Source organism: Solanum verrucosum, unplaced genomic scaffold (assembly GCF_900185275.1).
Source record: "Solanum verrucosum unplaced genomic scaffold, falcon-dt-bn FXZP01000175.1, whole genome shotgun sequence".
In the NCBI taxonomy this organism is placed as follows: Eukaryota; Viridiplantae; Streptophyta; class Magnoliopsida; order Solanales; family Solanaceae; genus Solanum; species Solanum verrucosum.
Window position 1 is genome coordinate 387,359 of NW_026020399.1, and position 27,636 is coordinate 414,994.

Genomic DNA, 27,636 nt, shown 5'->3' on the forward strand with positions numbered 1-27,636 from the left:
AGAGTCGTTGAGGTAGTAAACACTCTTCATTTTCGATTTTAAAATTGTAATTTGCAATTATTAAGAAAGTGAAAAATCTTCAATTTGGATAGAGCCTAGAGGTGTCACATGCAATGGTCCAAAATTATTCATCATCACGTGGCTAACTTGTAGTAAAATCATTCACAAACTTTATAATTCTATGCATGCATTGCCAAAAATTCCAAGACATGCTTTGGTGCCCCCATGTTATTTGTGCAGTGCCTTACAAGTTTGGAGGAATATTTTCCATGATCTCTTTTTAGGGTTCATGCATGTGCATTGCCCCACCAAACTTATTTTTTTTTGGTTTGGAAAAAGATTTATCCTAGGACTCGTTTGATTCAGGAATAAGCTATTTTGTGATTAATTATTCTATGATATAGTTATTTCATTAATCTCAATGTATGATAAAAATAACAATATAATCTTGGAATAACTAATTTCAAGATAATTTATCCTGCAATTTTATTCCAATCAAATATGAAATAAGCTCATCCTAAAATTTTAAATACTTTATATACTTTTTCAATAAACTAATTAATGAATTTTATACTTCAAGCCTTTTTATTAAAAGAAAGTCATGATTCCAAACTTTCACATATAGCAAACATAAAAATCATATTTGTATGTTATAACTATAATTTGTATAATTGCGCTCCATATGAAACATAAATATGTATATTTCGCTATACATATACAAAGAAAACAGTTGTATAATTCACTATACATATACAAAGAAAGCAGTTGTATAGTTCGTTATACATATACAAAAGAAAGCAGTTGTATAATATGTTTCGGTATACATATACAAAAGATCAATTGTATAATTTGTGTTTGTATAAAACGAGAAAGAGAGAAAGACAAAAGAAAACTGGGCAGGGGAAGATTCATAAGTGTATAGGATGAAAATATATGCATTTGTATTTGTATATACAATTTTCTCTCGCTTTATACAAACACAAACGCAATGTATACATTTGTGTTTATATAAAGTGAGAGAGGCGAGTGAGAGTGGCGAGCGAGATCTGGGAGAGGGGAGAGAGGGGAACGAAAATATATGTATATATACAATTTTCTCTCGCTTTATACAAACACAAACAGATTTTATACATTTGTGTTTGTATAAAAGTGAGAGAGGTGAGCGAGACTACCACCAAAACGAGAGAGTCGAGCGAGATTCCACCAGGGAGAGAGGCGAAAATAGCAATAGTTTGCTATAGGGTACAATTAAATCAAACTATGTTTATAGCATTTAATTTGAATTAATAGTTTGCTATTATATACAATTTTCCCTTTATTCAAATATATAACAATGAGATTTACCTAGATTTATTTTATGTATTTCTTCTAAATTATATTCGCTTTCATAGATTTAAGACATTTTCTTCTTAAAAGAAGAAAATTGTTTTAACCACAATAAAAGGGTAATAGCGGATTATAAGTTGGAAAAAGAACGAAAAATTCTTGTCTAATTATTTTAAGAAAAAAATATCATTACATTTCTTAAAAATAAAATTGAATCAAATCGACAACAAACAAACTAATAAATGTGTACCAAATTTGATTTGGTTAGATATTTAATAATTAAAAAATCAATTAAATTAATTTCATTTTGATTTCAATGAAAAATCGATTCAAATTGTATCATGAACGCCGACATATATAAAACATAAATTTACGTATAAAAATTTACAAATGTACTACAAATATGTACTCATAATTTTTAAAACGCAAAAGGGCCTAAAATATCCTTAAACTATTGAAAATGGTACAAAACTATCCTTCATCCACCTATTGGCTCCCAAATACCTCCTGACATCATTCTATTGATTGCTAAATACCCTTCCATCCACCTTTGGGTCCAATATTGATCACTTTTATAGCGGATTATCATTTAAATAATTTTTTTAAATACCTAGTGACCATCTATTGACTACAATTTAATTACTTAAATTAATTTACAACCTCATCCATTATACCCTATCCAAATTGACTACACTTGACTCAAATTAATTTACCCGACCCTTATTAACTACACCTGCCTCAAATTGCATTTACCCCATCGATTAAAATAAATACACACTTCATTCCTAACATTTCACTTCCTCTTTCAACCTTACTTCCCCAATATATTCTCTTACAATCTCAAAAAACACTACCTAAATACACTTGTGTATCACCATAAAAAATCATGGGTGTTTTGTTGATTTCTTATGGTGATACATGTGTGTATTTAAGTACTGTTTTTTGAGATTTTAGTCGAATATATTAGGGAGAAGGTTGAAAGATGAAGTGAAATGTTGACAATGAAGGGTGTATTTGTTTTAATAGGTGGGGTAAATATAATTTGGGACGTGTGTAATTAATTAATTGGGTCGGGTGTCGTTAATTTGGGTCATGCATAATTAATAATGAGTGAGTTTGTAAATTAATTTAAATAATTAAATTGTATCCAATAACTGGTCGCCACGTATTTAAAAAATATTTAAATGATAATCCGTTACAAAAGTGGTCAATATTGGACCCAAAGATGGATGACAGGGGTATTTTGAAGCCAATAGATGTATGACATGGATATTTGGGAGCGAATAGGTGGATGGAGGATAATTTTGTACCATTTCCAATAGTTCAAGAGTATTTGGGTCCTTTTCCGTTTTTAAAATGTAATAATTCAATACCAAAGATTCTACGTTATGCATTCATATAGAACAAAAATTCTGAATTGACCATTGCAATAACTAGGTCTTTATTGTGTCACACAATATGCAAAGCCACTTAGTTTTGTTGGTTTTATGTTGCTTTATGGTCTTACATACTTATTACTTCTTTGAAGAAGAAAAAATAATTTATATATAATAACTACCTCTTTATTTTGTCCACGTACAACATGAGAAGCACTGAATTTTGTTGGTTTCATATTGCTTTAGTGCTCTTATATATGCTTATAATTTCTTTGACAAGTTTACTACATTCTACTCGAAAAGAAAAATGAAAATCACATTTTTTTCAATATATAAATATTAACGAATTTAACTTATATCGTGATAGTCTTATATGCTTACAATTTTTTGGGAAAAGTAAGCACATGCCCTATAAAAGTAAATTAATTACACACAAATACCCCTTTACGTTACTACCCCTTTTCTTATAACTTGAGTTATTTAGTTCCATTTTAATTCTTTTGTTTTTTATTTGTCTACTTATTTTTTGTTATAAAAGAACTAAAGGTAATAAAACTTAAAAGGAAGATAATATTGAGAGAATGTACTGTATTTTTATTCCTTCATTCGTATCTTTTCAAATGAAGTAGCAAGCCCTTTTATAGGGAATGTAAATTGGGCATTGAATGGCTGACACAAGCCATCTACTACTTTGCACAAGATGTGCACAATTTTCACAATTTCAACACTCCAATACACATACTATCCACATATCATATTGTGGCATCCACATGTTCACAACACTCCACCTTGGATGTTTATGCCTAACTAAAGAAACTTTAGGGGAAGGAAAAAAGAGTACATATATATTTAAATATGCATTTGCTTGTTGTTTCATTAAAAACCTTGCTAGAAAAATCCAATGGGACAAAACCTAGACTAAGGAAAAAAGAGTATAACGCGTATTCTACTCTCCCTGATGAAGACAATGATTTATATTGTTAAGTCTTCGCATTCCAATTATATGTACCATCTTCTCAAGAGTTGAGGCTGATAAAGATTTGGTGAATAAATTTGTTGGATTATCACTTGAACGGATTTGTTGTACATCAGTATCACCATTCTTCTGGAGATCATGTGTGAATAATAATTTTGGTGAAATGTGCTTTGTTCTATCTCGTTTTATGAAGCATCCTCTTAACCGAGATATGCATGCATCATTGTCTTCAAAGAGCACTGTGGGTACCTTGACATCACACTTCAAACCACATCTTTCTTTGATGAAATGTGTCACTGATCTCAACCATACACATTCTTTACTTGCTTCATAAATAGCTATTATCAATCAGTAGCGACAATAGACTGCTTCGTAGATCGCCATGATATAGCAGTATCTTCGTATGTGAACAAATATCCAATTTGAGATCGAGTTTTATGTGGGTCAGATAAATAACCTGCATCTGTATGACCAACAAGATCTGTATTATCTTTGTTAGTATAAAACATACCCATATCACTAGTCCCCTTTAGAAATCGCAATATATGTTTAACACCATTTCAATGTCTTCATGTAGGGGAAGAACTATATCTTGCTAATAAATTAACAGAAAATGCTATGTCAGGTCTCGTAGCATTAGCAAGATACATAAGTATGCTAATTGCACTAAGATAAGGTTCTTCAGGACCAAGATGTTCGTCATTCTCTTCTTGAGGTCGAAATGGATCTTTACTCACTTCAAGTGATCAGACAACCATTGGAGTACTTAATGGATGTGCTTTGTCCATGTAAAATCGTTTCAACATTTTCTCAGTATAGGCAGATTGATGGATGAAGACCTCGTCTGCTAAATGTTCTATTTGTAGACCAAGACAAAGTTTTGTCTTTCCAAGGTCTTTCATCTCAAATTCTTTCTTTAGATATTCAATTGCCTTTTGGACCTCTTCTGGAGGTTCGACGAGATTAATGTCATCAACATAAACAACAAGAATAACAAACCCCAATGTTGTTTTCTTAATAAAAATACAAGGACAAATGGCATCGTTTATATAATCTTGTTTTATCAAGTACTCACTGAGACGATTATACCACATGCACCCTGATTATTTTAAGCTGTATAATGACTTTTGTAATCTGATTAGACACATTTCCTGAGATTTTGAACTATATGCTTCAGACATTTTAAGTCCTTCTGAAATTTTCATTATCAAGTGAACCGTAAAGATAAGTTGTAACCACATCCATCAGATGTATTTCAAAGTTTTCATGTACAGCTAAATGAGATATCGAAAAGTCATTGCAACCATAACTGGTGAATATGTTTCTTCATAGTCGACACCAAGTCGTTGAGAGAATCATTGTGCAATAAGGCGTGCCTTGTATATTACAATTTCATTTCTCTCATTTAGTTTTTGCACAAAAATCCATTTATAACCAACCGATTTTACACCATTTGGGGTTTGGACTACATGTCCAAAAACCTCACGTTTAGCAAATGAATCTAATTCTGATTGAATTGCCTCTTGCCATTTTGACCAATCACATCTTTATCGACATTCTTCGATAGATAGAGGTTCAAGATCCTCACTGTCTTGCATAATGTTAAGTGCAACATTATATGCGAAAACATTATCCACTATAATTTTCGATCGATTTAAACTTATCTCATCACCCGTAGAACTTATTGAAAGTTCTTCATTCACTTGAGTCTGAGGTTCATTGATTTCTTTAAGAATATTAGGATTAATCAGATCTTGAACTTCTTCATGAGATTCTTTTCTAGTGTCATCTTTATAATTTTTCGTGCTTCTTTTTCTAGGACTTTTTGTCACGCCCCAAGCTACCCCCAAGACGCGGACACGGGACCTAGGACCACAAGTGATCCCAAGCTAACCCTGCTGGCATGATCATGAGCATACTAAAGATAATAAACTGATGCGGAAGCTAATTCATAAATAAATCTGAAAAGATGGGGAATACCCATATACTATAACTGAATATATGAAAACTGATGAGTTTAATACAAAAGAAATATCAAACTCAAGATACTAAGCTGAATCTAACTATGTCTGAAATAAGCCTCTAAACAGACTAGAAATGCTGGGACATGCCCCAACTAGATCTAGCAAAACTGAAACTAAAGACTAAAATATACTGAAAAGAAACTCATGACTATTGTCCCCGAAGAATGAGGACTCACCAACTGATTCTGCTGAACTGAAGATCGGGAATCGATCTAAGCGTGATCTAGATGCTGAGAACCTGAACCTACATCACGAGAAGATGTAGCGCACGTATGCGTCAGTACTTGAAAGGTACTGAGCATGCAGGATGGAGTAAAGCTGAAAGAACATATAACTGAACAAAGCAATAAAGCAATGAAATAATCTGAACATGATATAGATACTGAATACTGAGCTAACTGAATGCAATGACCAATTTATAACATGCTGAGACCGAATACTGAATATACTGATAAATGGTCAATGCAATAGAATCTGACTGAACTGTGAGAGCTACTAATAACCGACATAAAACCACATGAGCTAAATGTGGAGTCCGATGTATACGCCCCATCGAGAGCACCCAATATACCCTGCCAGAGGTATAAAGGCATGCTGGCGTGATCACTAAACTGATGTTGCCCACAGAGGGGACTTACACCTACGTGGCTCGTAGTTCTGGGACTATATGGGTACGCTGAAACCCTAGTCCAACTCGGTATTATGCTACTCCCAATGAATTAAGTAGTTAACTGGTTATGACTGAATTTCTGTAAATACTGGATAGCTCGAACTGAACATGCAAACTGAGAATGCAACAATTAATCTGATAATAATGCATTCATAAACTGAGGCATGTAAAACTGAATACTGAAATATCTGACCTAGCATGTGTAATTCAAGAACTAAAGAAATACATAGCTAGGGTTCTGAAATTCATGCGATAAACTGAGCAATAACATGATAATCTGATTTGGAACATTTAAATAACTAATTCATGATAATCTGTTCAAATTCTAGAAACCCTAGGTCTGTTCATAATTATGGAATCAAGAATCTGACTGAATTCTAGGGACCTAATGGGCGAAAGGAACCCACTAGTGAAATCCCACATACCTGGTGACGAATTCCACGGAGAAATCTTTCGATTTCGGGGCTGGAACTGAAGGAACCTCGTTCTTGAACTAGGGTTCTTGACCTTTTTCTCCTCTCTTGCTTCTAATTCTTCTAAGTTTGATTAATGATTTGACTTAGGTAAGTTCTAGTTATGTTTCTAGGCTTCAACTAATTAAAACCTCATGATTTAGGGTCTAAACGACGTATCTTAGGGGTTAAACGAAATAGGAAAAGACCAAAAGACCCTTAAATTAGCTGCTGTCGGAGTGACTGACGGACCTGACTGACGGTCCGTCAATCAATCGACGGTCCGTCGATTGGGTCCGTAGGTCGAGTCTGCCCGACAGGTCTTCACTAAAACGGGCATAACGTTTTACTCGGAGGTCGGAATTTAGCAAACTCGGTGGCGTTGGAAAGATAATTCAATTATATATCTAACCATAGGTCGTGGGACACATAATTTATTTTGTGCTAAAAGTTATGACCATCTGAAGTTGACCCATCAGAATTTTCAGCTAACTGGCTGCTAACCTTCGATCTACGGTCAGACCTACGGACCGTGGATCGAACGACGGTCCGTGCTGGTCAACCGTAGTTCATGTCAGAGGCTGGGTAAGGAGGTCTTGATCCACGGACCGTGGTCTGATCTACGGACCGTGGGTCTGTCCGTGAGTCGAGACTTAACCAATTTTCTGAGCTGGCTGGGGAGGGGTTGCAGTGGTGAACCACGGACCACCAGCACGGGCCGTGGTCTGACCTACTGTCCGTGGATGGTGACCGTAAGTTGCACCTGCAACTTCTCAAAATTTGCATTTTTGTCTATTTTGAATACGGGGTGTTACACTTTTATCTTTTGAATCCAATGGTCTACCACGCTCCAGGTGTTTTTGTGATTCAGAAGCCATGACACTTGTAGATGGTCCTTTTGGGACGTCAATCCGGATAGACACATTCATTGCAGGAATATGTGACTTTGTTATCCTTTTCAAATCAGTAAATGCGTCTGGCATTTGATTTCATATGTTTTGCAAAATGGATGATCTTCTGGACCTCCTATTCACACATAGGGGAACGTGGATCAAAATGAGATAATAATGAAACTTTTCATGCAATTTCACTTTTAAGTTCCTTTTTCTCTCTCCCTAATTGTGAAAAAGTTATTTTATCAAATCGACAATCTGCAAATCTTGTAGTGAATAAATCTCCCGTCAATGGCTCAAGGTAGCGAATTATGGAGGGAGAATCAAACCCAACATATAAGCCTAACCTTCTTTGGGGGCCCATCTTAGTGCGTTGAGGTGGTGCTACTGGCACATATACAACACATCCAAAAATTCGTAGATGAGCAATATTTGGTTCATGACCGAACATCAATTGTGACGAAGAGTATTTATTATAATGAGTCGGTCTGAGACGAACAAGTGATGTTGCATGTAAGATAGCATGACCCCAAACAGTAGTGAACAACTTAGTTTTCATAAGTAGAGGTCATGCTATCAATTGTAAGCGCTTAATAAATGGCTCAGCAAGGCCATTTTGAGTATGAACATGAGCTACATGATGTTCGTCTTTTATCCATATTGATAAGCAATAATCATCAAAAGTTTGGGATGTGAATTCTCCTGCATTATCAAGGTGAATTGCCTTAATGGGATAATTTGGAAATTGCGCTCTTAATTGTATCATTTGTGCCGATAATTTTGCAAACGCTAGGTTGCGAAATGATAAGAGGCACTCATGAGACCATCTTAAAGATACATCTATTAAGACCACAAAATATCTAAACAAACCACTAGATAAGTGAATAGGTCCACAAATATCCCCATGTATACGTTCTAAAAATTGAAGGGATTCAATGTTAACATGCATTGGTGATGGCCTAGTAATCAATTTGTCTTGACAACAAGCATCACATGAAAACTCATCACTCGTACGAATCTTCAGGTTCTTTAATGGATGTCTATTTGAATTTTCAATGATTCGTCTCATCATTATTGATCTAGGATGACCTATTCAGTCATGCCATAACATAAACACATTTAAATCAGTAAACTTCTGGTTTATGATCGAATGTGCTTTGATTATACTAATTTCTGCATAATATAAGCCAGGAGATAAGGTCGGTAATTTCTCCAAAACACATTTCTGGCTTCAGACATTCTTGGTTATACCAAGGTATTCAATATTCATTTCATTTAGTGTCTCAATATGATATCCATTTCAACGGATATCTTTGAAACTTAACAAGTTTCTTGGGGATTTAGAAGAGAACAATACATCTTCTATAACAAGCTTTGTCCCGTTAGGCAGAAATATAGTAGCTCTTCCTGAGCTTTCAATCAATTTCGAATTACCAGAAATTGTAGTAACATTTACTTTTCTTTTAAGCAAGTAAGAAAAATATTTCTCATATTTAAATATGATATGTGTTGTTCCACTGTCAACTACACAAATATCTGGATGATTGGCTATTGATCTAAACGATGTTTGGGACATATCCATATTTTCTTCAAAAACAGATATAAACAAAGTAAAATATTACTATTAAACAGGGCTATTATATTTACAAGGATTGAAAAAACATAAACATATCAACTAAACAAACAGAAAAGAAAATTATCTAGATTATTGCGGGTTCGTCACTGATCGTTGTTCCTTCAGGGAATATAAAGAAATCGGCTATATCCAGATGCATAGGCTCAACATTATCTCCAGAGATGAAATTTGCTTCTACATTATTATCCATCTTATGTATGGGCTCAACATTATCTTCATAGATAAAGTTTGCTTCTGAATTATTATCACCTTTTTTTAAGGACGCCTGATAGAGTTGAACGAGGCGCTTAGATGATCGACATGTACTTGATCAGTGCCCCATTTCTCCACATCTATGACATACACTTTCTGAATTTTTCTTTTGCATCACTTCTTATTTTTCACCCTTCCTTTTATATTGCTGGTCATTTATTAGTGCAAGACGACCATCACGATTATAATTTATTTTACGATCACGACCACGATCGGAGCCACGGCCACGGCCACTACCTCTTTCTCGTTGGTGATAATTTGCCTGATTCACTTCAGGGAGTGGCATAGAACCAGCGGACCGACTTTCATGATTTTTCATTAAAAGGTCGTTATGTTGTTCAACAATAAGAAGATGCGAAAGTAATTCAGAATATTTTTTTAAAACCCATTTCTCGATATTGCTGCAGCAGGAGCATACTCGAGGCAGGAAATATGGAGTATGTTTTCTCAAGTTTAGCATGTTCAGTGACATCTTCGTCGCATAAATTTAACTGTGATATAATTCTATACATGGAAGAATTATATTCAGTTATACTTTTAAAGTCTAGTAACCTCAAATTAAATCAATCATGACGTGCCAGTGGAAGAATGACCAACTTCAGGTGGTCATATCTATCTTTCAAATTATTCCACAGTATCAGAGGGTCTTTAATAGTGAGGTATTGCATTTTTCAACCCCTCGTCAAGATGGTGGCACAAAAATATCATAGGTTTAGCCTGGTCTTGGCTGGATGCCTAGCTCTTATCTTTGATGGTGCCTACCTGTAACACCCCGTATTCTACGTGTATTAGTTCTATTTATATGATGCTTATAAATTGCCTTGTGGTATAGTTATGGACTCGATTTCCTATGCGACTAGTGACAATAGAATAGGTTTAAAGTGAACTGTCTGTAGATTTTGATGCGATCCGAATAAGTTGATATCGATGGAAGTATTTAAACTTGAGATCATAAGGTGGTATTTAAGTCTAAAGTTTAAAGTGATATAGTGTATATAAGTTTTAAGTTAAGTTAAAGGTATTAGGGTTTAGAAATGAAATAAAATATTGAGGTGCTTGCTTGACTTAACTAAGCTAGTAGGTAACAAGTAGGTGCATCACCTACTTTGACATATTGACCAGCCAAAGGACCAAGTAGGTGCTTCACCTACTTTGACTTATTGACCAGCCAAAGGACCAAGCAGGTGCATCACCTACTTTGACTTATTGACCAGCCCAGGGGGCAAATTCCTAGCATAGGTCGATCCTAATTGGTATAGAAGGGTGGCAGCTTAGGGGCGAAAGCCTAGCATGTGCCAATCCCAATTGGTATAGAAAGGTGACAGCTCAAGAGTGAAAGCCTAGCATGGGCGGATCCCAATTTGTGGAATTATGAAGACAGCATCCCAGGGGTTTAAATGTCTAGCATGAGTCATCCTTTTCTACCATTGATCAGCTAGTCGTTTGTATCATATGTCTTATAAATATTATAATGCACAGAAAAGTAAAGAAAAGAATGTAACATACACGATTCCACAAGTATAAGCAGAGGTGGTCTCTAATATTTATCTATTGGTAGTTGGTTTTACTTGAGCTCTCATTTTACATATGGTTGTATTATGCCTTACATATTCAGTACATTCTTTCGTATTGACGTCCCTTATTGGGGATGCTTCATTTCATGTTTCATGTACATGTACTCAACTAGTAAATACTCAACGGTTGTTGGTGAGCTCCAGATTGATTCGGGGCTTTGCCGAGTCTTTACTATGCGTATTTTCATAGTGGTACAGTCATGGATTCCAGTAGAGGCTTTGTAGACATTGTAAAACTATCATCTGTATTTATAGTTTCACTTGTCATCACATGTATCGGTTCAGTTAGTCAACATGTGTTGTATATGAAGCTTCTCATCAGTAAATCTATCTGCATAATAGTTTACTTTCTCATCATAGGTCACTTGTAAAGCATGTGTTCATATGATACTAAGTTTAGAAATATTAGACATTTTTAGATAAATAAAATCCTTACCTTTTTTATCTAATTAAAGTAGTTCGAGGTGTCGAAGTTTATAACGTGTTATAAAGAACTAAAGGTAACAAAACTTAAAGGAAGATAATATTGAGAGAATGTATTGTATTTTTATTCCTTCATTCATATCTTTTCAAATAAAGTAGCAAGCCCTTTTATAGGCAATGTAAATTGGGCAGTGAATGGCTAACACAAGTCATCCACTGCTTTGCACAAGATGTGCACAATTTCAACACTCCAATATACATACTATCCACATACCATATTGTGACATCCACACGTTCACAACATTTTTTTCTTTTTATGTTTCTTTGCTCAATTTAAAATTTTAAAATTATTGTATTCTTTATTTCTTTTAACATCATATGATTTATACCAATATTTAATTTATATACTTCATTTCTTCTCTTTTTTTTTTAATGAATTTTTGTTCTTTTATTTTTTTCTAATTTATTTTATTCTTGATTTTCTTTTTACACCGTAATCTAATTCATACTCATTTTTATTTTATATTCTCCTTTTCTTCTTTTTATGTTATATTCTCCTTTTCTTCTTTTTATTTTATATTTTCCTTTTCTTCTTTTTATTTTATATTCTCCTTTTCTTCTTTTTATTTTCTCTTTTTCCGTATATTTCTTTATCGGATTATTTTCTCTAAAAAAATCTGCTTTTATTTTTCTCCTTTTTTCCGTTTTTCGCTCTTTTATTGGTTCCTTTTATTTTATTTTTTAATTTCTTTATTTTATGCTTCTTTTATTTCCTTTTTTCCTTTCTTTCTGATTATTTCTTTATTCTTTATTAATTTTCTTCCTTTTTCATTTATTTTTTCTTATCAAATTATAATATTTTTTTATTTTTTTCACCACAATTAAATTTCATATTTTTGGTTATTCTATATTTATTTTTTCTTTCAGTTGATTTTCTTTTTATTTTTTATTTCTAATTTTTTTTCATTTGCTTCAGTTTGTAATGATACTATCATAGTATATCTATACACGTGTATGGTATCATTAATGTATATTTTAATAATTTAGTGAGACCTCCATGATATCATCGTAGTATATCTTTATACTAACATGGTATCATTAAGATTTGCTTTAGTTTGTAAAGATACCATCACATTGTATCTATATAATGTCATGATATCATTAATGTGTACTTCAATCATCCAGCGACACCTTCATGATACCATCAAATATTGACATGGTTTCATTAAAGTTTGTTTCCATATAATCAGTAACACTCCCCAGATCATGTATGATACCATCACAGTATGCGAATATACTATTATGGTAGCACTAATGTTTCCTTCTTTCATTCATTCATTCACAATACTACTCATTCATTAATGATACCATATCAATATATACATATATTGCTATGATATCATTAAGATTTCCTACATTTCATTTATGTACAACCAACTCATTCCTTAATGATTCCAACACATTATATATATAATAGTATGACATCATTGACTAATGAGCAGTCCTTCAAGGGAGGAACTCATATTTTCTCAATGATGCCTTCACAACATATTATATATTGACATGATATCATTAAGGACTATTTTATGTATTGGTAACACTCGTCATATCATTTATGATACCATCACAATATATGAATATACTATTGCGGTAGCACTAATGTTTCATTCATTCGTTTATTTACAAAATCACTCATTTCTTAATAATACCATAATAATGTATCATTAAGGTTTCCTATAATCATTCATGTACAACCGACTCATTTACCAATGATACCATCTCAACATATCATAGATTGATATGGTATCATTAAGGATTGTTTTCATATATTCATATATTGTTATGGTATCATTAAGATTTTCTAAACTGTTCATGTACAACTAACTCATTTCTCAATGATACCATCACAACGTAACATATACTGCCATGGTATCATTAAGGACTGTTTTCATAGATTCATGTATTGTTATGGTATCAGTTTTCATTGGTATCATTAAGGTTTTCTACAACCATTCATGTACAACCAACTCATTTCTCAATGATACCATCACGACATATCAATATACTGATATAAAATCATTAAGAATTGTTTTATATATTCATATACTGCGATAGTATCATTGAGGTTTCCTATAACCATTCATCTACAACCAACTCATTTCTCAGTGATAACATCGTAACAAATTATATACTGACATTTTATCATTAATGAATGTTTCATATATTCATATAGCAAAAATATAGAAAGAGGAAAAATTTAAAAAGAAGAAGAATATAAACTAACAAAAAAAGCAAAAAAGGAATTAAGAGAAAACGAAAAAAGAAGAAAACAAATAATAAAATTTATCAAAAGAGACACATGAATAAAATGATAAATGAAAAAAAGACAAAAACAATACATAAAAATAAAAAATAAGGTGTTTTTCTTGATTACTCCTAGATGTAGTTTAATTGTTGTTGTTTTTTTAAAAAAGAATTGTTAGTTACTTCTTCATGTAGTTTAATCTATTTTTTAAAATTTATTTATTAGTCTAAAAATAATTAGCTTATTTTTTCTATATTTTATTTTTATGTTTGAAAAAATAAAATAAAACTTAAAAATGATTATAAAAAAGAAAGCTAAAGAATAAAATAATTAAATTAGTTTGGCAAAATAGAATACACATATCGAATCTTGGGTGAAAGAAAGTGAGAGAAAAACAACAAAATAAAGAAATAAGAAAAATAAAATAAAAGCTAACTGATAGAGTAATAGTCAATCAGGGTATGCACGTAATTAATTCTTGCTGAATGAATATCTAGTGTAATTAGTTTAAGCAGGGGCAAATATGGGTAATTAGTTTGATATTACGGGTATTTGGTGTAGTTTTCCCTAATTTTTAGAAACGCTTACTACTTTCTACTCGGAAAAAATAAAATGAAAATCACATTTTTTTCAACATAGAAATATTAACAATTTAACTTATATATGACCTATTTCAAAGATTACAAATTCTACTTTATGAAGAATATTGATACTAAACTCAATTAAGATAATTCATAGCTTTTCCTTTCACTTTTTGGTTGGAAAATATGTTTATCAATGCTGCTATGATCATTTAATTTGTATAAATCTCTTATTCACTTGCATTATTTAAAATAACAACCAAATTAAGTATTTCAAAATCATATATGAGAATTAAGAGAATATGATGTCATGATTAGTTAATTATCTCCCAAACAAGCTAAGATAAATATTTAAACAAATATGAATTGAAATCGATATTTTTATTCCATATTAGATAGAAGTTGATTAAAATGCTAAATTTAACGTGTAAACATAGTGAAAGAGAATAAACATACTTGTTTTTTTTAAAGAAAAACTTTTACAACAGGAAAATAAGACAATAAAAGTTCTAAAATAAATGTTACTCCCTCTGTTACTTTTACTTGTCCAATATTTCAAAAATTAATTTTCATTTTTACTTGTCCTTTTTAACGTATCAAGTAGAGTTGTCAAAAGGGGCCGGCCCATCCCCACCCAACCCAAGCCTCGCGGGTCAAGAAATTTGAAGGGCTAGGGCGGGCCGGTCCTTCATTTGGAAGTGCCTGAAAATGCTCAACCCAACCCAACCCTAGAAGGGCCGAGGGCTGGGGTGGGCTAACCCTTCTTTTTTCATTTTTTTCTTTTCAAACTTATAATTCTATAACATCAAGAAAATGAGAAGATTTTCAAACCAAATATGGCAAACAATGGTATTGTTTCAATATCACTAGCAAAAAAAATCTAGTGTAATTACTAATTAGCATGTATCTCGCATACCAGATATGCGAGCGAGATAAGAGAGTGAAAAGCAAGATGGAAGGGAAGCGAGGGGGGAGATTTGTCTATGTATCCTAGATACATGCGAATCTACTTGGATAGAGTGTATCTAGAACAAATTAACCTAATTTTGAGTCCATATATTTCGAGATATATGTATCTAGACGTACCAAAATCTGGTAAAATTTATAATATCACAACATAGTGTGTATTTAAGTAATTAAATCATATACTAGTGAGATTATTGTAAGTTATTCTTAAATAAAAACTTTTGGCCCATGGCCGACCCAAGCCCGACCCCGATCAAGCCTCAAGGGCCAAGGGCTTATATGGGCCGGGCTTATAAACCCTAGTTTTAAATGGGCTTGAAAAAATCTACCACAACCCTACCTCAATAATGGATTGGGTCGGATCAGCCCCATGGGCTAAGCCCATTTTGACGGCTCTAGTATCAAGAAAAGACAATATATTTTATTATTTTACTATTAGAATTTATTACCTATTCCTCAAATTATTTTTCAAAAACTAATACTAATCATTAATTAATAGGGATAGTGTGCAAAAATAATTTTGTAAATCATTATTTTGACAAAAACAAATGTGATGAGTGACATTGTATTTTCTTACTTTCAGTGTGAAGTTATTAATTAATTCAAAATATTGTCTACAAATATCTTCTCTTAACTTATTGTTATTTCATTATTAAAACATAAAAATTAGCTACAAATAGATTTTATAGCTAAACAAACAAAACTCATAGCTAATCACATTTAGTTATCAACACCAAAAGAAATTATTAGCTATGAGAAGTTTAGTACGTGCCTGCTCGCACAAATAGTCTAACGAATATTAATAAGTTTATATTCAAAGTAATAATTATATAACTTACAAAAAAAAAATTCAAAACTCATAAGAAGTGTGAAGTAATTATATGTATTAATTTTTTCAATAGTGTAGGTGTTATTGTAAAACTAAAGCAAAGTAAGACAAGAAATATATAAGATAACAACAATAGAAATAGGGAGACAATAGAGATGAGAGTTTTTCTTATTCTTTCAAGTATTCAAGTGTTCACGAATCTTCAAGTGTGTACAATATGAACCCTTATGCCTCTATGTATAGTGTAACATAGAGACATACAAAAGGTTGGTCATAAACATGACATTAAATATGAATATAATGGAGGAGGTTATGAAGGTGAAATGTTACAAGAATAATGATCATAAAGGTGGAGGTTATCTTCATAATGAAGGGAAATAATGTAGACAATTAATGAGAGTAACTTATTGATGTACTGGACATTCACACTATATTATTTTATAACGGGTGTTTCATTTTAAACATTTGGTTACAAGTAGAATTTATGGGACATATTCGTAGGAAAAAGAAAAGAACACGTGGAGAATTATCTTACGTTGAATTGTTAAGATAAAAAATATTAATTTATTTTTATTCTTTAAAAATATATATTAAAGAGAAAAACATTACAATTTAATTATTTATTTCTATTTAAGACTTTAAATAATTAAAGTTAAATCATTAAATATTTTTTTATTTAAATTGTATAAAAGTCCTAATATTTTGAAATTGAATTCTAGTTGGAGTCCCCCGGGCCCCTAGTATGGATCACCTTTGTGAGAGAGTGTTTTACTTACTAATGTAGGATTTCTTTACATGAATTTGAATTTAATCAAATTTTAATACGAATATCGAACACTACTTATTCGAATTACAACACCAATTAACGGTTTTTTTAAAAAAATCCTCCCGTATGGATTACCTTTGTGAGTGAGTGTTTTATTTACTAATATAGAATTTCTTCACATTAATTTGAATTTTATCAAATTCTAATACAATTATCAAACATCACTTATTCGAATTAGAACACCGACCCACAGTTTTTTTAAAATTAAAAGAAGATGAAGAAGATTCATGTCTTGGTATATATAGAAACATAATGGGATCAAGTCAATTGACATCCATAGGGAACTCAAATAAAAATGAGATTGTACACATAAAACACCTAATTTCTTTAAAATGTAACTCAATATGAAAGACCAATATAGGTTGTGATATAGTGATGGAACCGTTCACCTTTAATTAGATGTCTCGAGTTTAAGCCTTGGGTATGAAGAAAATCACGTGGGGAGCATCACCCCTGAATGGGCCCTGTAGTGCGCGATCTAAGTTGGGAAAATTTCATATATGACAAACAAATTTAAGGAAATAATGTTTCATAACTATAGTTTATTTAATTACGCTTTATGGGTATAATTTAGTTTGCTATGGGGACTTAAAATTGTATATCTCATTTTTTATGATTTTAATTTATACAAATATTTTTTTTAATAAATAAATACATGGGAGCTAAATATGGTAACAAAAAATTGATAGAATCCCATGATTCAAGCTAATCCTTTTTAATAGAATATTTTGTCAAAAATGAGTTCTAGTAAGAAACAAACACCATAACAAATTGGATTCCTCATACCATTGAAGATTCAAACAAACGAAGAAAATTGGTTAATCAATATTCTTGATTATTCAATTAATCACAAATATTACTCAAATGTATTTTTACATCCTTAAAATTATATATAAAAAAAATAAAAAAATAAAAATAATAATAATAATAATAATAAAAATAATAAAAATAAAATAAAATATATATATATATATATATATATTACGCTTCATGGGTATAATTTAGTTTGCTATGGGGACTTAAAATTGTATATCTCGTTTTTTATGATTTTAATTTATACAAATATTTTTTTTAATAAATAGATACATGGCGCTAAATACAGTAACAGAAAATTGATAGAATCCCATAATTCAAGCTAATCCTTTTTCAATAGAATATTTTGCCAAAAATGAGTTCTAGTAAGATACAAACACCATAACAAATTGGATTCCTCGTACCATTGAAGATTCAAACAAAAGAAGAAAATTGGTTAATCAATATTCTTGATTATTCAATCAATCAGAAATATTACTCAAATGTATTTTTACATCCTCAGAATTTAAAATAAATAAATATATATATATAAACTGCCAGAGTTATACATATTCAATACTTTCAAAATCATTCTAAATTAAAAAATATACAAATTTACACATTTATATACAACAGTTCATAAATTAATTACTTTATCAAATAAAAGCACACACGTTTAATTGATACATATACAATTCATATATACATATGCAACATATAAATCAATAATAAATCCATTGACAGCCGAAGTAATATACAAATGGTGTCATGTAAATTTTTGAACTAGCACACACTTTTAACTGATACATATACAATTATATACATATTACAACATATACAATCGATAATAAATTCATTGACAGCCGAAGTAATATACAAACGGTGTCATGTGAATTTTCGAATTAATGATTCAAATAGAATTCTTATTATACAAATCTAAATCCAATACAACTTTGACATGCAAAGTATATCTCTCGTAATCCTCTTGGATGGAGTTCCATCATCCTTCTTTTTTTTTTGAAAAGCTTGAAATTTGAAGATCAAAGTGAGATTTTTGAGACAAAATTACCCAAAAAAACAAGCATAAGCCGGTCATATACAAATGGAAACAAAATAGATACGATTTAGGCGGTTACCTGCAAAAGTGAAAACACAATTAGGAGGGAAAGAGTAAAATTTGAAATTTAAATTGGATATGTGTAAGTGAATTAAGGAAAACATTAGTGAATGGAGAGAGAAGAGATAAAATTGAGTCTGTATAAAATTTTATACTAAAGCCAAGAATTGTGATTTTGATTAGGTATATAAATAATGGATGGGTCCCATATTTAATGGCAATATTTATCAAACTATATTCACGGAGAGTAATTAAAAGTAACTATACCCCTGTTGAATAATAACATAGTAATGTTTGTCAACTCATATTGCTCAATCCCCACATGCCAACAGACTTATTTGAAGCGGGCTAAAAAGACGTTGGGAGCGCCGCCCTTGAATGGATCCTGTAGTGCGCGATTTGAATTTAGTCGGGGATCCAATGTGGGCTCCAAACACCAGGTGGGAAAAAAAATTCAATATCAAAGACAAGATACCAACAAAATATGACAAGCTTTTGTATAAATTCTTGAGAGATTATTTTTTTTATTTTAAACTCTGATACCAATTTAATCCAAACTACAAATAAATAGAAAAGGTTGGTCCAAGATCTTAAAGGAAACAAACTGAACATTTATTCTATTTTAAAGTCCTTTATTTTTCAGACTTTCTACATAGTTCAAAATAAAAAAATAATTAATAATCAAAACTTTCATTGATTTCAAAGTCTTAGATATTATAAAGATAATTAAATAATAATTTGATAAAAATAGTAAATGTGTCATCAGTTTGTGTATTATAAAATCTCTTAATGAAGAACAAAAAGTTAAATCAACATGTTTATGGACCTTCATCTTTTTAATATAACATAGGTAATGGTCATGTGTGTGTATCTCTATATATATAGATAATACTTGTTAATGCAGTATAATCTTGACCTTTAAAAAATAAATAGGACATATGTCTCTCATCTAAACGTGTACTTAATGAAATAGAGGGAAATAGTAAGGAAGGGGAGCCAATTTCGTTCAGATACGTCCAAATACATATATCTCGGATATACGGGTTCAAAATTAGGTGTAATTTGTTCTAGATACACTATACCTAAGTGAATTCACATGTATTTGACTCTCTCACTCACCTTTCTCATTGCATATATGGTATCCCTGATACATGTATCTAGTGCGATTCACATATTGTCACGCCCCGAGCCTACACCCTGGCGGGACTGGCACTCAAAGACCATTGTTGGCCACAAGCGAACCCTTGGTCTGGCTTACTTTACTCAGCGGAAGACAATATTCATATCTATAATGATCAATGAACTTAACTGAACTACATAATGAAATAACTGAGAATGTTTAAAGGTTAAACATTTAACTTGGCCAAAAGTGGCAACCCAAGTCTTGACAATAAGAAATGATAATGAAAAGACTCAAATGACTAACATTTGTCTGTCTATGAAGCCTCTAATAACAACTGAGATGGATGTTGGGACAGACCCCACAACATCCTAATAAACTAAACTAGATAGCAATGAAATGGATCATCCGGAAAGTAAGGAGGTTCACCAATGGATTCTAAACTATTCACTAGATCAACGATGCGTCGGAATGTCGATCCTGGTTACCTGTGTCTACATCATAAGACGATGCAGTCCAACTGGCATAAGTACATTGAATGTACGAGTATGCAAGTTGGAATGCTAAAGCAACATAAGCTTGAAAAGGAATCTGAAAGACACACTTACCTTGGCTCTTCTCAATTCATGAATACTTAACTAAACTCATTTCATTATAAAGCAGTTTAAAACTAGTGCAATATAAAGAAAAACTGTTGAAAACATGTTGTCAATTCATAATCATAATATCATAGAAAGACAAACCATGCTCCCTCTCAAAGTCTACTTGTGCAATGCATAAATGAAGTCTCATACCCCATTCACACTAAGCAGAACCCCTTGAGGAACAATGCAACTACTGTTGTGGGAGTTTCTCTAACCGATAATCATCACTTAAAAACTATAGTAATGATACAACGCTTTACCTCACGCTGTCGAGGCCCATCTTATACCTTGCTGTGATATAAGAAGCTAACTCACTAAGTGGATCCACTAGTGTATGCAAAAAGGATTCATCTAAAAAGTATGACCATTTTCTACCCATGATGGCTACATGGTTTATGGAGAGTTGAGTTAATGTGAACTCGCATCCCCATATCGGTGCTCAATACTACTCCTAAACATATAATATTAGCTCTTATGTTTAAAAACATACTTCTTTTGTGATTTGAGATTACTGCTCAAAAACTTAGCTCAAAGGCTATCTTGGAAATCAAAGTTTCCCCTCTTGCTTAATTATGAACGCATTTACTCTTTTTTGAAAACTAGCCCGAAGGCTCTTTGGAAATCTCAGTTTCCGCTCTTATTTAAATGTGTAAAACATTTTAAATCTCTTTGGGAGATACTTAGTCCCCATATGTTTCTTTGAAGAAAAGAACTTCAACTTTACTCTTTACTAAACTCAAAACTTAAGTCTTAAAACAAAGTTAAACGTTTGTAAAAAACTTATAAAACTTGAAATGATCTTCTCTTACTTGACTCTTGACTTCTCTTGACTTTGATCTTAACTGCTCTTCACCTTGACTCTTAACTGATCCTTGAATTGAATTATGGATTCAAGGCTTAATATTTGTGATTGGAAAGATCTCATGTTGTTTAGGAATGATTCTAGATAGCTAAACATGAAAAAAGACAGAAAAATCAATATTTGAAGGTGGGTCCGCGACGCTGAGGCATAATTAAATTTTGGTTCCGAAAACATCTTTTAAGGCAGAACACCTCGTGTCAGCTCCGCGACGTGAAGCTGAAATGTTCAAATCTGTGCACTAGGCGCGTGATGCGCGGCCACCCTCTGATTTCGTCCGACGATATTTCTTCTTCATTTTCCAGCCCCAATTCAGCCATAACTCGGTTTTTTTTCTCAAATTACTTTTAGATACAAATACCCAACAAAAGTACTTAAGAACCTAACTTGAAACGACTCTATAATGTGACGTAACGAACTCATAAACTTCTCAATTCATCCCAATTCAAGAACAACATTCAAATTCAAGAATTCATGTCAAAAACATCAACTTTCAAACTCTTTTAGGACGAATTTCAGTGAACTAAACATGTTTGGCGCGTGGGTGAATGAACCCAACGCTATGAGAGACTCACATACCTAGTAGGGATCCCCCTCCCCCCCCCCCCGACGAAATCCACAAGCAAAGCTCCAAGAAATCGACGAATCTTGAACGTTCTTCTTCTTTCTCCTCTTCTTTTCTCTTCTCTCAAAACCCTAACCCTTTTTCCAAAAGCATAAACTGATCTAATTCAGCTTAGGCCCCTAATTAATTGCAAAAAAATGAATTAAAATAAAAGGGTAAGAAAAAGACCAAACTACCCTTTAGAAATCTGGATTGGACTTTCCTTATTCCAACAGCCCAACTTCCAAAGGGGATAACTCACTCATGCGAACTAGGATTTGCACAAACTCGGCTGCGTTAGAAAGATCATTCCAAGATATTTCCAACCCATAACTGGAATTACACCTAACTCATCCCGATCTAGAAGTTATAGCCGTCTGAAGTTGACCAAAAACTCAACTTTTCCTAACTTAACCAAATTTCCAGATTTTAATTCTTTCCAATTATAAGCTTCTTCCTAGTTATTTCAAATTGCGAGATGTTACACATATATTTAGGAATCCCACTCGCCTCCCTCCAATCTTGCATCACTCCCTATTTTAGTATATCTGGTAACAAGAATATATGTATCTAGGTGTATCTGACTTGAAATATAGTATGAAATTATTAATGAGTAGTCGCTTTGCAATTATTTCAAATTATAGGGAGAATTAGTAAATATGTTAGGAATGTTTGTCTAATTAAGTAGTTTTTCCTTTATAATTAATTTCCTTATTTATATACACTAAAAAATAGAGCTATAGTATGGACCCGCCCAATCCATCCGGGCTAGCCCACACAGGCTTTAATTTGCGAGTCAGGCCAAGTTGACCAGTTATTTGGCAGGCTAGCAAAAATCAAGCCCAACCCATCACAAGGTGCGTGGGTTGCGAGTCATGCTGGGCCAACTCATTTTCTTTTAAAAGAAGTGTTAATTTTTTATAATCATTTAATTTAAATTTAAGTTTTAAATATTAATATAAATATCTATAAGATAATACTATATTGTGTTATTATGTAAATATCTTGGGTACAATCATATAAGGAAATGATCTTATTGGACATAAAATCTATGTGAAACTAAATAACTTTTGACATGATACCATTCAAATGAAGAGATATTAGTAAGCAAACTAAACAATTGACGAATAGCAATATAACTAACTAAATAGAAATATTAACTTGTTATATTTATATATGATGGTTTAAGTAGACTTTGTGTTTGAATTCCTCTTGTTTACTTACTTTAATATTTTTATTTGATCTACAGATAGGTTGAACTCACATTGCTCAAGTCCCACATGCCAACAGACTTATTCGAAGCGGGCTAAAAAGATATGTTTTTAAATGGGCTTTAAAACTTTTACCCCAATCTTATAAAATCATGAGTTGGATCGGGCCTAGCTCACATTGACGGCTTTACTAAAAAAAAAAATTTTTTTTTAATGGTCAGTAGTTATTTCATTCTTAATTACTTTCTTAGGAGAAAATATTCATAAATCAAATGTAGAAAATCTTCAATCACCTTATTTTTAAATGCTACTCCCTCCATTTACTTTTATTTGTCATGTTGCATTTTTTGAAAGTCAATTTGACTAATTTTCAAAGTTAAATTAGATTACATTAATTTGATATTCTTAACAAAAAAAATTAATATTCAAAAACTATATGGAAAGTACTATAAATTGCAATTTTTGCATATCAATATGCTGAAAAAATACATCATTAATGTTAGTCAAAGTTTTTATAGTTTGACTCTAAAAAGAAAAATTATGACAATTAAAAGTGAACGGAGGTAGTACGTACCAAACTTTCAATCTAGATACCAAGACAATAAATTTCTTTTAAAGTAATCATTGACTCTAATTAATCTCCTAGATTCCATTTTTGCTATAAATATGTCCCAACAATTCTGAAATTTCATAAGCAATTAGCAAAAAGTATTAGAGTATAATTATTAAGTCATGGCTGCAAATCTTTCCCTTTGGATTATCACTATAGTTTTTTGCTCATATTTGGTTACATTTTCTTCTTGTCAACCAAGTGGTTTTTCACTAGCTGTTGCAACTTTTTATACAGATTCTGGAAGTGGTAATATATATATATATATATCTATCTATCTTTGTTTTCCCATAAAATACAATCTTATAAAGTCGTTTGCATGCCTTATTGGTGAAGGCTTAATTCCCCATATATATTTGATTTGTTGTAGGTGGAGCGTGTGGGCTAGAAGATGACGTGGCAAGATCTCCTTACAATTCTATGATCACGGCAGGGAATCAAGCTCTTTTTAAGCAAGGTGTTGGATGTGGTGCATGCTATCAGGTATATATAACGAATCCCCTTTTTTTCAATTAACATATATATATAACTGGTGATTTTATCATTTGTCTGACGAACATGACATTAATATTGTAGGTGTTTTGCAACCAAACCCAGAATTCACATTGTTCAGGCAATCCGATAACAGTAACGCTTACTGATGAGTGTCCTGGAACATGCAATAATGATCCAGTTCACTTTGATTTAAGTGGAATAGCATTCGCAAAATTGGCAAAATCTGGTGAAGAGGGAGAACTACATAAAGCAGGAAGAATTCCCATTTTTTATAAAAGGTATATAGTCAGTCAGTTGACAACAACTAAATTACTTATTAGTCGTTCTCTAATTTGGAATTCACATTAATATTATTACAGGGTACCATGCAATTACAACAGAAATATATTGTTCAAGGTAGATAAAGGGTCGAACCCTAATTTTTTTGCGGTTGTATCTGAAGCAGTAGACGGCGATGGTGATCTATCTTTAGTTGAAATACAAACAGGAGGGACGAATACATGGAAATCTATGAATAGAATGATTGGATCAACTTGGAGTGTTGGCATAGAACCAAATACACAAAAACCTCCATTTTCTCTAAAACTTACTTCTGGAACAAAGCAAACTGTCACTGCCCTAAATGTCATTCCAGATGGTTGGCAACCAACTAAAGTTTACGATTCAAATGTTAATTTTCCCAATAAATTATAGTGTGAAACTACAAAGCAAAAAAAAAAATGGATATTACTCTAGCTATTTGTTTACCCTATCAAGTATTCATGATTAATGAAAAGACATAATTAATTTCTTTAATTATTTTTCTTATGATTTACTTTTCTTTATTTTGTTTGTAATGTGGTGGTCAAATAAAAAGTAAAAGAAGGGGACAACTAGGAAGACTCAACTATCAAACCACGGGTTTACTCTCATAAAAAAGTCTAAGATCATTTTTCCAACTTCACAATTGCGGTGACAAATCAACGTGGCAAGGTCTAAACGATACAAGCATGCATAAGAGAGTAATCTAATTTTCACCGCGCACGTAACACATGAACTACTTTAACATCTACATTTTTATATCTCAATTGAGTACAAGGCAATCATCTTTAAAAAAATAATGGTTAAAACGCTCAACTCATAATTGATGAATTTGTAGGTTCAATTCTCACTGGATTTATGCAAATAGGGCAACCATAAAGTCATCAGATAAATAATCAAATAAATAAATCAAATTTGAATGCAATTGTTGCTCCGCAACGATATGAACTCGATCTTCTCCTACCTACATCTATATAATGGTTTTAGATCTTAAAAAAAGATGTGTATAGAACTGAATACCGAAGAAATCTCAAGAGAAATAAAAGATACACTAATAGTCATAAAGTAAAAACAAATGAGGTGTGCTTTCACGACAATGATCATTTATATACACATACACTCACTGTAATACCTCAAAATTTTGAAGTAAAGGTATGAACATTGTCCATATGTGGTATCGATTCAAACCCGACAAATTTAAGTTGGAACTTGATGTAAAGGTCTAATAATAAGTGTGTAAAGGATATTGGATGTGAACAAGGGTCATAAGGGACTCCTAGTGTATGAAGAGTTTTTGTGGCCTAATACCAAGAAAATGAAAGGTCGGGAAGTCTTCTATCCAACGCATTCAACTATTCATAAATCCAAGCTTTATGCTAAAAGTTATGTCCATTTTACTATGTACTACATATTCTGTGTGATCCGCCGCACGAAATAGACGTCTGCTGCATGAAGTAGTTTTAAGTTGCGTGACCGCGCACGTTTCTTCGAAATTCTTCTAGTTTTCTCTTCTTTTCACATTCTAGGAGGGGTATTTTTGTCTTTTCCTCATCCCATAACCCCAACCTCATGAATATATTAACTTCTCCAAAAGCCTAAGTCAATCAGATTTCATAAGATACGACAAATTTCATCAAGAACTTCGTAGAAGGGTTTCTCAAGTTCAAGCTATAAAAGATCCAAGTCCAAAGATTTTCTCTAAGAATTTTTAAAATTTAGCAAGGTTTCTCATTCCAGGTATGTGAAATTTCATTGATGGATATCTTTTCATCCATCAATCCCAAAGAAAACATTATTCTTCGATTAATCTTAAGTTTGAAAAAGGTAGAACTTCTTGAAAATCTTAAGTTTTTAATTCATCCACTTCATAATTAATAGGGATAAAATGGTAAACTCACTATATCAATAATTATTTCTTAATTGGTGTGTCAATTCAAAAGTAGACAAGTAATTGGGGATATATAAATGTATTCGGACCAATTTACTACATTTCCGCTCAACGATGTAGGTATGAGGCCAATCTAGATAGATAATTATACGGCTCGAATAACCTGAATTATCAATCATGTGATTCAATAATTTGGTAAATATCCTAATCATGCGGCATTGCTTATAACTCGTGCAACATTACTATTGAATCCATAATGGATTCGATCAAGTTAAGTGAGATAAGCAAACTTGATTTCGTTCCAAAATGTCTGAATTTATAATTCGAAGATCAATAAAATAAAAGGTTTTGTCGATATAGAACATGGAATTCACTGTGCTAGTTTTCTCAACTTTTCCTTCTCTTTTTGCCAAGTACAAGTGGACTAAAACTATTTCGTCCAGCTTACCTAATTCTTTTATATTTATTTTTTCTTTGCCCTCTTCCTCGACTGATTTTAGAGAAAACTATATTGTATATATGTCGGCAATCAAATTCTTTCATAGTCACTTCTCAAATTTAGTCAACAAATTGAGTTAATATATCACTATACATGTTCAATAAGTGAATAGTACATTGGAAAGTGAGATAATTAAAGTGAAATAACATGAAAAAGAACAAAACACTCCTAATTATTTTTTGTATAATCTCACTAAAAAGGCACCTTATTTCTATTAGAGAAAAGACATAAAGTAATCGTTTAAGTTGTCCCGAATTTTCAAAAGGACATTTTAATTTTGTGGGTGTCCTATTAACAACTTCAAAATAGTATGTATACCCCATTTTTCACCCAATACCACTTATACAAAAATATTTGTAAGTCGCGTGTTAAAAGTAATTTTTAATTA

At 32.0% G+C, this 27,636-nt stretch overlaps 3 protein-coding genes across 3 annotated transcripts in view; 2 read left to right on the top strand and 1 right to left on the bottom strand.

The window, feature by feature from the left end:
* Nucleotides 1-27,636, top strand: part of LOC125839802 (protein disulfide isomerase-like 2-3) — a 367,278-nt gene that overhangs the window by 223,506 nt on the left and 116,136 nt on the right. The gene's annotated exons all lie outside the window — the stretch shown is intronic.
* The window catches only part of LOC125839797 (glucan endo-1,3-beta-glucosidase 12), a 282,415-nt gene that overhangs the window by 48,151 nt on the left and 206,628 nt on the right, over nt 1-27,636 (bottom strand). The gene's annotated exons all lie outside the window — the stretch shown is intronic.
* Nucleotides 24,189-25,254, top strand: LOC125839813 (putative expansin-B14). Its single transcript, XM_049518816.1, has 4 exons — nt 24,189-24,315; nt 24,437-24,549; nt 24,643-24,839; nt 24,921-25,254. The coding sequence occupies exons 1-4, from the start codon at nt 24,189-24,191 to the stop codon at nt 25,252-25,254; spliced, it is 771 nt and encodes a 256-aa protein (XP_049374773.1).

Bases quoted from the DNA above. Each gene is read 5' to 3' on its own strand.
- LOC125839813 (XM_049518816.1), top strand. From the start codon at position 24,189: ATGGCTGCAAATCTTTCCCTTTGGATTATCACTATAGTTTTTTGCTCA. The intron at 24,316-24,436 runs GTAATATATATA...GATTTGTTGTAG, and splicing joins TTATACAGATTCTGGAAGTG to GTGGAGCGTGTGGGCTAGAA. The intron at 24,840-24,920 runs GTATATAGTCAG...ATATTATTACAG, and splicing joins ATTCCCATTTTTTATAAAAG to GGTACCATGCAATTACAACA.